General features: G+C 48.5%; 1 protein-coding gene across 1 annotated transcript; it reads right to left on the bottom strand.

Moving 5' to 3' along the window:
- Positions 1-10,795, bottom strand: EMC8 (ER membrane protein complex subunit 8). Its single transcript, XM_077309893.1, has 5 exons — positions 10,515-10,795; positions 4,227-4,303; positions 3,193-3,262; positions 2,255-2,349; positions 1-1,511 (listed from the first exon to the last, which is right to left on the bottom strand). The coding sequence occupies exons 1-5, from the start codon at positions 10,728-10,730 to the stop codon at positions 1,352-1,354; spliced, it is 618 nt and encodes a 205-aa protein (XP_077166008.1). The 5' UTR covers positions 10,731-10,795; the 3' UTR covers positions 1-1,351.
- Between the last annotated feature and the right edge of the window lie 1,649 nt (positions 10,796-12,444).

Raw genomic sequence — 12,444 nt, 5'->3', positions numbered from 1 at the left:
TTTCAAAGTAAGACAACGGATGGGTTTTATTTCAAGGTGACGGGGCAGAGGGGGAAAGCGAGAGGGAACAAGTGGTTAAGCTAACCGTTTCCTGTTCGACATAAAGCTGCTACTGCCTGAACAGAGAATATATTATAAATAAAGGTTACAGAGAAGAGAGGACGGAAACAAAACAAGACGTGTCATATCGAGGATGCTGCTGCATACCTTCTCCGGCAAGCCTGTTTGAGGAAGCAAAAACTAAAGTGACACAAGTGAGCAGTACGAAGCTTCTGCAATATCTCGGCGCAAAACAATCAGTACGTGTTACAAGCTGACGCTGCCTGGACAAAACTTGGTCAGTACTAACTGTTTAAAACCCATTTTATAAAGACTTCTTGCAAGAGACAGGAGAGGTCAGCAACCCGGTAAGACTCACAGCTGTGCACGTGCGGCTCGCATTCACCCCATCACATTCAGTTTTAAAGAAAACCCTGGAAAATCCAGCGATCTTATATAAGGACATGCTCTGGCCCAGCAAAGCGGGGCGCTCTAGGATCTAAAATCCACAGTCATAACCCTTCTTACCACGTAGGAGAACATTGACACAAACCACTTAAGGTCGGAAGAAATTAACAAGGCATTTCTAATCTCGAGTTTAGGAGCTGACAATCTGATCTGTCCTTTACCGATGCCTCTCTGGAACATCTTCACGTCCTTTCAATGGACAAACCGCTCAGAGAGAGCTCGGAACTCGCTGAGCTGGACAGGCAGCATCTGTGGTGTTCCTGGAACGACCCGGAAACTTGGCAACGTGGAGGGGAGGGGAGGGGGGCGGGACACACAGACAGCTTTGCAAGCGATTGGCCTCCTGCAGGGCCTTTTGCCACCAGGTAGTGCTCAAAAATGGCAGCGGCTCTCCACCCGGTTGTGTGCCCCTAAACTTACAGTGTCAGATTTCAATTTTTAAAAAATAAACTGAAGATTACTCTTTGAAAGATAGCTCATAAATCTTTTTTTAAAAGTGACTTCCTGAAGATTATAAAAGATTAGTCAAAACTTTTTTTAAATATGAAGAGATTTGGACAAGCGGATCGAGTTCCTGGCTTGAGAGTTATAGCAACGGGTTGTGGCAAGGAGGGGAGGTCCGTAGCAGAGGCTGCTACCTACGGCTGGCGTCCCAGAGAGACTCCTTAGAAAGGCCTGGCTGCACACTGACACATCCTTTCCCTCGCGGCGTGTCTAGCATGTGGGCTTTCCACATGAAGGAACTGGTTAGTACTCTATTTACATTCAAAAATATTTCCCCCCCCTCCTTTTTCTTTGTTCAGCAGAGTGGAAATGTCTGTGGTTAAGTCAAGTCTGTGGAAACCTAACAGAGGTGTAAGACGGCTTTGTTAATCTCTGGGTTTGTCCAATCGTTCCGGATGTCGTCCAAGTGATTATCAAAATCCACTAGTGTTTCGTAGGACCTGCTGTCCAGAAGTGAGGCGGAGATCCTCTGGGCTTCCGACCAGTCTTCACAGTAATCACTAGGAAGTGGTGAGAAAATACAGGCGTTAACAGTCCTCGCTCGAGAGGAATCGATTCTGAAGGCTGCTTTAGACAGAACAGGGCGGGCCGGCGGGGGATATCATTTGAGTGTTGTGCAGAGTCTTTGAGTGTTGTGCAGAGTTGCACTGGCAGGCACTCAGCTGCACCAGGCATTTAAGGAGGGTTTTAAAAGGCTGAGTGATGTTGCCTCCCACGAGGAATCCCGCCAACTACAGCTGCAGCGGGCAAAAGTGAGCACTGCACAGACATGCTGGCCAAGACCCAACCGTGCGTGAATTTGCATTTATTTGCATGCATCCATTGTTTTATACCCAGCTTTGCTCCCCAACTGAGACTCCAAAGAAACTTAGTACACTGTTCTCTCCTCCTCCACTCTCACAACAACCCTGTGAGGTAGGGCCAGATGTAGGGGCTAAAAAGGGCCCAGGTCACCTAGCGAGCTTGCATGGGAATGGTAGGTGTTTGAACCTAGGGCACTCAGGTCCTTAACGCACCCCTTGATCTATTAAACCACACTGGGTGGCAAATTTCGCCAGCTACTGCCTCCCACTGCAGCCCAGTTAAATCCCTGCCCTTTCTTAAGCAAATGTACGGGCCTGTGTTTTCTCAGTGGGGCAGGATGCGGGCTGCTGTGTTCCTTGGTAAAAGATAGCTGACTTCACGGTGTGACAAGCTGCAGCTGACCCGTGTGGGAGCAGAGGGACACTCGGGGGATACTCACAAGTGGGGGTCTTTGCATCGCCATTTGTTTTCGTGATGCTCGTACACGTGAACCGCAGGCTCTATGCACTCCATTGTGAATTTTGTGTTATCCACCTGACACAGTACAGAGAGAGAGGTCAGAGCTGAAGGTTCCAAGCTGGCAGCCTGGTTCTCAACACAGGCGTTCCTTCCTTTATCGCTACCGAGAGGTTACAAGCAGGTTCTCGGCATGGGCCGCTGGGCACTGTGATTGGGAAGAAGAGCTCACTTGTCGATGCGCTGGGAGAGACCCACGATCCACATGTCCCAGAATGTGGCAAATTACGTGACTCTTATGGTGACCTACAGGAGTTCTAATGACAAGAGGCCCACAGAGGCGGGTGGCCAACGCTCCCTTGGCAGTCTCCCATCCACGGACTAAGCAGGGCTGGCCTTGCTTAGCTCCTGCAATCTGGCTTGCCTGGGCCATCCAGAGATCACCGAGCCCTAAGCTCAGCCATTCATTTGGGGAGCAACCCGTACTGGGCTGATTTAACTTGAAACTGGACGACAGCAGCTGAGGTTTACAAATTTTTTAATGTGAACACACAGAATGTCTCATTTTAAATGATTTTGTAATTTATTGCTAGCTTACAAACCAAGTTGTAAACTGATAGCTGTTGATGTTCACCCCCCCCCCCCAAATGACCTAGTTGAGTGGGGGCAATACAGAAATTGAAATATAAATAAATAAATAAATATATAAATATATAAATAAATAAGTTCCCAAGGAAAACAGCTTGAAAGCCCTGTTCGTGGGCGTCAAGTTCCCTTTGCTTTAGCCACTCGGGACCGACTGGCAGATCCACAAAACAAGGTCTTGAGGCAGGGCAAGTTATTAAAAAACACTCTTAAGAAACAGAAGCCTTCCTGGCTAATAAACCGAACGTTAAGGAAAACAGTAACGAAAGCAGGTACCATGATAAGTGCCGTGTCATTGAAATGCTCCGCAATCCGGGATGCTACCTTTTCGGCAACCTGGTTTGGACTGTAAAGGAAGGGCAAGTTAATTGCGTGGATGATACTGCATAACAAGGGGGGGGGGAGATGCAGACAGAGTCACACAGGATCTCGCAAAGAAGACAAAGAAATTGATGAGCATTCGCTGAACTTCAATTTCCCATCCCCTCCTGCCTGGTCTTTTTAACTGGAGATGTTGGGGATTGAACCCAGGACCTTCCGCATGCCAAGCAGAGGTTCTGGCACTGAACGGTGGTCTCTCCCCTAAAATAGTTGGTACAGCTGAGACACACAAGAACTTGTCATTCTGAATCAGACTTTGGGTCCATCAAGCAGTCTTGTCTACTCTCCTCTGCAGGGTCTCAGGCCGAGGTCTTTCATGTCACCGACTACCTGATCCTTTCAGCTGGAGACTTGGGACCTTCTGCATGCCAAGCAGATGTGAAAGACCTCTGCTTGAAACCCTGAAGAGACAATACTGACTTTGATCTGATCCAGTTCAAGGTGGTGTGGCCTTTTCCCCCTAAGGGGCTGGAAGGGTAGAATAGCAGCTGGGGATAGCACAGCTGCATTCTCCAATTAAGCTCTTGTTATTTGACTCTTCCTTCTCCTGACATGGCTTACAGTGTACTGCATTTGTATCCTGCTTTTCAGCCAAGGTTCGGCTCCCAAACCGGGATATGATAATAGAAACACCACAAATAGTAATTACTAGAGGATAACAAAGGTGTGTGGGGCAGGGAATGGCCTGCAACATTGTGGTCCTATTGGAAGGTGGGATCCAGAATGCTGGAATATGCAAACTCTGCAGTGTGCATAACTGAGCAGAAGGAAAAGAGTGTCCTGCAGGGGGCATCAGAGGATATGCATATACATAGTTGTTTCCCTTCATGAATAAAAACTATTTTATTCTGTAAGCAGCCTGGGGCTCAGCTGCCTCTGCACATTCAAGCTCTGCCAAACACAAAGGCAAGACAATAACATCGACACACCTGGCATCCTTCAGACGCTCGTTGGCTTGATAGTATCCAGCTATTACATAACTGTTCTCTTTGCACCACGAATCAATCTGGAAAAAGAGGACATTGAAAACAACTGTGAGCAAGAGAAATCGGTCCCCAGCACTGGTTCAAACTGCACAACGGCCTGCGGGCAACTGGATTCAGAGAACCAGGCCTATTTCCACGGGAACCAGCCTACCTGTGATGAATCTCTCTCTCATCAATGGTCACTGCTAACAAATAAGGAAAATTCTCTTGGTGGAAAGGAGAGAAAAACCAGTGACTGACAGCTTCATATATTAAAATTTCTATCTCGTGACCACTGACCCCCTCAGGTGAACACTCTCTTGCTGCCTTTGTTAATCATTTACGCAGGGCTTTATAATTTGCACCGTCTCTTTACCGTGTCTGCCTTGTTCGCCGCTGCTGACCTCCCTACGAAGTAGGTCATTACCGTTCCCATCTTACAGGATATGAGAAACGAGGCGACGGTGCCGGAATTGAGGCCATGAACTGGGCCTGCGACAGAAAAATGACTGTGGGGCACCCGGATATTATGACTCCAACCTCTGCCCACTGGACTGCCAGGTGATGGGACACCGGCCTCTACGTATTTTATTGTCAATGCAGTGGACACAGATTTGGATTCAGGCACCTTTCTGCTATGGACTCACAGTTAGATCCTGTAGAGCAGGGGTAGTCAACCTGTGGTCCTCCAGATGTTCATGGGCTACAATTCCCATGAGCCCCTGCCAGTGAATGCTGTAGAGAGCATACTGTACCCCTGCAGTAGAGAGCATAAAAAGAGCCCTCCTGGATCAGACCAATGTCCCTCAAGTTCAGAATCCTACATCATACAGTGGCCAGCCAGTGCCGCTGGAGGACCCACAACATCCCCTGAAATGGCCCCCTGGAACTGGGATTCAGAGGGGGATTGCCTCTGAACATGGAGGTTCCCTTTAGTCACCATGGTTAGTAGCCACAGTTAGACCTATCATCCACAAATTTGTCTATTTCCGTTACAAAACTGCCTCTACCTGTGGCCATCACTATACCCTCTGGCAGTGAATTCCTCATTTTAGTGGCTCTCTGTGTAAAGAAGTATTTCCTTTCTTGCATCCTGAATCTACTGTCCATCAGCTTCATTGGATGCCCGTGAGGTTCTAGATTGCCCTTTGGTGAGTAATCAAAAACCCAGCAAAGCAGGGTCCTCATTTTACCGACCTCGGAAGGATGGAAGGCTGAGTCAACCTTGAGCCGGCTGCTGGGAACGAACTCCCAGTCTCATGGGCAGAGCTTCAGACTGCATGTCTGCTGCCTTACCACTAGCACCACCTTATTTCCTTTATGATCCATGCAGGCATCTTGAGTATTTTCCTCTCACCCCTTTTCCAAATGGCTCAGGAGAATAGTAGGATTACCACGTTGCGACTGACGCAGACTAAGGAGCAGGCCAGACCCAGAAAAATGGTGGTGTTGGTGGAATAAGGGGGAGCTACAGCATTTGAAAGAAAGAGGGAGGATGCCCCGTCCCATTCCTCATAGGATAGAAGGGCAATTTGGGCATGGGAAATGGCTGGAGAAACCAGGAGGGGTGGCATGGACTGGCCTTGCTTCTTGGGAAACGGCCAAGAAGATTGGCCCACTGGAGACTATAGGAACACCCAACTCTCAAGATGGTCAGTCGAAGACAGGGTGCGGACAGATGTCTGGTTGCTTCTCTCCCTGCGCTGGTTCCCTTCATTAGCAAGGACATCTGCGGGGAACGCACATGACTTTATCCTAATGCATCAGTTAATCTGCCACAAAGCTCTGCAAAAATGCCCTGTGTGAATTAAAGGGGCAAACTCATATTGGGTGTTAGGAGGCACGATTGATTTAAAAGGATGCCCTTATCCCAGTTCAGATTTTGGCCCCGTTCCACAGCAGCTTTAAATCTACCATGTTCGCTACTTGCAATAAGAGTATCAGATTAAGATAATCCAGTGAGTTAGGGAGGGAGGGAGGTGGAAAACCCCCCGAGACAATTGTATTTGTCGCTCTCAAATACTATCTCCCCCCCCCCCCAAGAAAGCATTAAAGTGGATTCCAGAATATTTCTGAAGCTGAACTCTGGGCTTCCTGAAAAACACATCCATCTCATGGTTAGCCAGAATAATTACAGCCCCAAATTAAACTGTCTAAAAGCAGAACAAAGCTACACAAATAATCTCTTACGAAGGAACGACATGGATTTATGCGTTTCATTAAATTGTCATTCTCCGGCATTGTTGTGCTTCGAGCCAACTGCCGTCACAATCACAAGCCACATTTCCAGGGTTTAAAGATGCCGTTTAAATTGCCAGCCCATTGAAATCTTGTAACTAAAAACCAAATGCCAGGATAAAACATTCTTGTTCACAGCGAACATTAAGAAGCTTGTCTGGATTTCTCCTCTCAGAAGACTGGGGGGGGGGGGAGGACGGTTTCTCTGTTCTATGGGTGGTGATAACATCAGGTTTGCTAACTTTTAAGAGCTGCAGGAGAAAACCCTGAAGCTCAGTGCAAAAGAAGCTTTAACATGCAAGCAAATGAACTACTGTTTTAATTTAGAGGGTTTTAAAAAAGAGCAATACAAAGAGCATTCTTTTACACTGGTATGATCCCCGGTGCGCACACATCACCAACACAGGCCCTAGTTTCCCCCAAGTAGGCAGGTCTGCACTGTATTGTAACTAAAATTTTAAAAATTTGCATTGTACTGAGGGTGATTCCATCCCAGCAGGACTAGGCCTTGACAATCACCATATTTGAATTCTCAGACTGACCCTTGTAAATACTCCTAAGCTGCAAGCTCATCTGTCCACGTTCAGTTATTTTGCTAAATATTGACTTAATATGTACTCCACCCCTCCAAAGACCTTCATCAAATCTCTCGGGGAATAAACCTTTGTGAGCTGGAGTCCATGTATAGCAAGAAGCAGCTAGGTATTCCTTCAATGCACTTGGATGCCGCTCCAGCTAGGAATCACACCATCTTGCACACACAAGAGAGTTATTGTTGAAGGCCCTGCTTTAGGTGCCCACTCTCCTGCCAACTCAGGCTAGATAGGGGACAGCCTGTGGCAAGGCCTTTTCAGTTATGGCACCAAAATTATACAATCCCCTCTTCAGGGAAATTCACCTGTCCCCTTCTATTCTTGTGTTCTAACAGCAGGTGTTTTGTCCAGCGTTCTTGCACTGATTTTTTTAAAATGTTTTATTTATTTATATATGTTTTTAATCATGTTTTGATGGTTTGCTATCTCGGGCACCTGAAGACAAATGAAAAGGCAGCTTTAAAATGTTTCATAGAAATAAGTTATCTTTGTTTTTGATTCCTTCAAACAGGTTCTTAAATAATTTTTTTATTATTTTATTACAAAGAGTAACACTCTTTGCTGTGCCGCATAGCATGTCTATCTGGTGCATTTACTGAAGTCACTGGGCACTCCTTGTTGGTGCATGTGCTACAGCCTAAATTGTGCCAGGTTGCTGGGGCAGGCAGGGGAGAAGGTTGCCCTGCAAAGGAAGGTCAACTTGTGATTTGTTCTGAAGTTCTTTGGAACATCACTTCAACATCCAGCTGCACTGTATAAACAGCCCCAAAGGATCAGGATGCAAGCAATGGCCATTCTCATGGATAACCTCTGTCTCTTATGAAGCATGAAACTCCCTTCTACTGAGTCAGACCCTGGTCCATCAAGGTCAGCATGGCCTACTCAGACTGGCAGCTGCATTCCTGGTTCTCAGGCTGAGGTCTCTCACAACACCTACTGCCTGGGCCTTTTTTCAACTGCAGATGCCAGAGAGAGAATGTGGGACCTTCTTGCTTCCTTTCAGCATTGCCTCCACCCCCCGGCAGTCTTCCAGTCCCTCTGCAGCTGGGCCCACCACACTGCACTTTGTGGGTTTGGACTGAACAAACAACCAGGACCGCTGGCCTCAGAGTTAAATACACATTTCATTTCCCGGCCTATCAGTCTGCAAATAAATAACATGACTGGCGTGAGGCAGCTCAATAAAAAGCCATTACATAAACACTTTGTCCTTCCAAGATGTTTGCACTATCCATGATTAGGTCTTTGAAAGCCGCCACGTATTTTGATTAGAAAGCCATATGGAGGAGGTGAATGAAACTGGCATCAATTTTCTAATTGACTCCAGCTCAGCATTTTAGAATGGATGAGTACAATTTCTTCTTAATTAGTTTGCTCAACCCACATACAAAACTTTAGAAATTGCATGATTATGCAATTTTTTTTCAGGTTCTTCAGCTAGAAGGGAAATTGGGGACTGATCATACAAAGACTCCGTGCTTCGACAAAGTCAGGACTGCAATATTGTCCATCCCCGCAGCAGTGAGAGCCACTGTCACCACTTAGTAGCAAGCTTAATTTTGCAGTATCGGGAGGTGGTGGGTTCTCCTCCTTTGCAAATCTTTAAGCAGAGGCTAGAGGGCCATCTGACAGACATGCTGATGCTGTGAATTTAGGCAGATAGTGAGTGGGTGGGCAGAAGGGATTGCGTGGGTGCTTGGCTCTTGTGGCCCTTTCTTGTATGCCCAGGGAAATACTGATCGCCACTTTGGGGGCAAATTTCTTCCAGGACAGACTGGCCAGGGATTCTGTTTTATTGGAAGGGGGGGCATCATCTGGGCATGGAATTGGGGTCACTGTGAGTGGGCAGGTAGTTGATAATTTCCTGCATTCTGCAAGGGGCTGGACTAGATGACCCTGGAGGTACCTTCTAACTCTGATTCTATGACTCTTGCTATTTTCTACAGCTAACAAACCCAGCCAGGTATCGGAGCCCTGCATTTCAATATTGGTAGCTTTTGATCAAGAGTGCAATATTACTACTACTAACAACACTACAGGGCATTTATTCATCTATATTATTTGCATCCCAACTTTCTACTGAGACACATGGCGGTTTGCACAGTGTAAGTGAGATGTGTAACAAGCAATGCAGAAGAAAACTCCTGCCTCCAGTGGTCGGCATCTGCTCCAGAATCCAGCTTTATACAGCAGCAGTGTCCACAAACAGGGCACAGAGTGCCCGCTGATACCTCCTCGCACTGGAATTCTGCGGCTTACTGCCTCTGCGAATAAATATGCACTATATCCCTTTATGCACTATAGCTCGTAGACATGAATGGGCCTCTAGTCTATAACTCTGATTCCCTTGTAAAACCACTGATGACTGGCAGCAGCAATTCCTACCCCTGGCAGCAGTGAGTTCCACAATTTATTTACTCATAATTAATTATCCTCTCTTGCATTTTATCCTCACAACAGCCTTGCAATATAGGTCAGACTGAGAATGTGAAGGCAAGTTGGGCTGACACAAGTGGGAATTCAAACCTGGGTCTTCCAGCTGCTGGTCTGCTTCTCTTACACCACACTGGCCCTTGCTAATTAATGTACTCATGGATCAAAAAAGTACAGTAGCCCCGCTTGCCCCCCCCCAAATCAGGATGAAAATCAAAAAATAAACTGAAAACAAATAAACTGGGGAAACTCCTGGAGATTTGGGGATGAAGCCTGTGGAAAACAGAGACAGCAGAGTCTCCAGCCATGGAGTCCACACATTTGCTCCAGTGGGAATTGGTCTTTTTAGTATGGAGATGACTTGTAAATCCCACTTCCCACCTGGAGGCTGGCATCCCTAGAGGGATTCGGGGGGGGGGGGTAGGGTTGCCAGAAGCAGGCTGGGAAACTTCTAGAACTTAGGGGGTGGAGCCTGGAGAGGACAGAGACCTCAGCGGGGCACAAGGCCACAGAGTCCCCTCTCCAAAGCAGCCCTTTTGGCCAGAGGAATTGATCTCTGGAGCCTGAAGAGTAGTAGATGTAATTTCGTGGCACCCCAGGTCCCACCTGGCATCTCTGACCCTCAGTGGGGCACAAGGCCACGGAGCCCCCCTTCCAAAACAGCCCTTTTCTCCAGGGGGACTGAAGAGAAGCTGTGATTCCACCGGGGGATCCCCAGGTCCCACCGGGAGCCTGGCATCCCCAGAAGGATCGGAGGGGGGGGCGTAGGGCTGCCTGGTGCAGGCTGGGAACCTGCTGGCGATGGGATTCGGCGCCCAGGGAAGACAGGGGCCCGGTGGGGGCCAAGGCCACAGAGCCCCCCTCCAAAGCGGCCATTTCTCTCCAGCCTGGCCAGGGACCCGCAGGCCGCCCCACCCGGGGCCCGGCCTCCCCCTTCCCACCGGCTGAGGTAGCCTGCGCCTGGCCCGGGAGGCTCGCCGCGACTCACCAGCGTGAGCGCCACCTCGAGCATGGGCGCCAGGGCCAGCGTGCCGTGGAAGAGCGGGACGCAGTCGACGAAGAGCGCGGGCGGCTCCCTGCCGCGGGGCTGGTTCTGCTGCTGCTGCTGCTGCCTCTCGGCCACCAGGAGCCCGTTGACGGCGCAGTGCGGGTACTTGGCGCCGTGGAGCACCATCTTGCAGTAGGCCTGCGTGCTCAGCTTCATGGCGGGCCCTCTGCGGGGCGCAGGCCCACTTCCGCCTCGGGCCGGCCGTCGCGCAGGGGCCGGAAGTGTCGCAAAAGCGTCGCGCGCCGGCCCCCTTGGCCGGCTTCCGGACTCCTAGAGCGGCCGCTTCCTCGGCGCCCGGAAGGCCTACCCGCCGCCCAGGAGGATCTGACGCTCTAGGAACGTGGTGCGACTCTATGAGCTGTAGGTCTTGTCGGAGCGTTGGCCAAGCTGCGGCTCTCCCCGGAGGCCCGTGGACTACAATTCCCATCAGCCCCTGCCAGCATGTGCTAGCTCTTATTCCCCGGCGGCCTTCAAGCAGTGGCTGGGCAGATCCTTATCGTGGATGCTTTCGACCAGGGGTAGTCAACTTGTGGTCCTCCAGATGTCCATGGACTACAATTCCCATGAGCCCCTGCCAGCATTTGCTGGCAGGGGCTCATGGGAATTGTAGTCCATGGACATCTGGAGGACCACAGGTTGACTACCCCTGCTTTCGACAGATCCAGGATTGAGCAGGGGGTGGGACTAGATGGCCTCTATAGCCCCTGCCAACTCTATGACTCTGCCCTTTGGAAATAAATTATCATTGTGGAAAATCTCCCGGACCCACCTGGAGGTTGTCAACTAGGCAGATCACATAGTGTGATCGTATGGAATCAATAGCATCAGGCATCTAATAAGGGGATTGGCTAAAAGGCAGAGGTAGATGGTTTTCAGAGGATGCATTCATGCTTTTTTTGCATGCACCACAAAATAACACATTTGGGTGTTGGGTCACCTCAAACTCACCGTCATATCACATATTATGCCTATAGTCACAGAAAGCACCACAAAAATAGCAGACCCAGTGCTTCAGGACTCTCATGCTGCAAACCGTCTTGGGCACCAGAGAAATCAGAGAAGTGTGTTTTTCGCCATAGCAGCGTCATGCAGCTGTGAATGCATGATTTTGTGGTGCAGTCCGTTGTCACGGACATGATATGCGATACGAGGATGGTCAAAATTCATTTCAATATAAAACCCTATGAATTCATGAAAGTCCATACCTTTGGGCCTTATATTTATATCATTGCAGCACCACGGAGCACCCAGTCTGTGTTTTTTATGGTTCAGTCCATAGTGCTGGCTTTGACGGGATTTGATACTGGATTTAGGGGAGTTCTGTTAAAAAAATACACAACAGTACAGGACCTGCGAAGATCCCTGTACATACACCTTTTGCTTATTTCCTGCTTTATGGAAAGTGTGGTAAAATAATGGCAAGATTTCAGTGTAAAGGAAACACATTTCCGTGCAAGTAACTGTGAGCTGTAACTTCTTTGGGTAGTTTCCATGCAAGCTGTTTACAGCCTGATTCTAGATATGTCTACCTGGAAGTAAGCATGTCTGTTTTTAAGGGTGTTCTTTGCTATGTCTGGGTGAAATCTAGTTATATGCTGTCAACCACCAGGTGGAGCCTTCCATCCACAAAAAACATCTTGTTGCAACAGCGAATTTATTTTCCGTCCTTTCCAGATAATAGCACTTGATTGGAGACAAGAAGAACAGTATGTGGGGAAGACTCCCTCTCATAAACATGTCCCTGTATGCAGAAACCTAGCAGGTCAGGGAGAAAACCATGTTTCAAAGTAAAACAACAAGGCAATGTGTGTAGCTGAATTCTTGCTTTGGTGCTTCTGAAGGTAGAGGCAACGCTGTGTACTAAGTTTGC

This window comes from Paroedura picta, chromosome 14, assembly GCF_049243985.1.
Source record: "Paroedura picta isolate Pp20150507F chromosome 14, Ppicta_v3.0, whole genome shotgun sequence".
NCBI lineage: Eukaryota > Metazoa > Chordata > Lepidosauria > Squamata > Gekkonidae > Paroedura > Paroedura picta.
The sequence above is the reverse complement of the archived record's forward strand: the minus strand, read 5'-3'. Positions and strand labels throughout refer to the sequence as shown.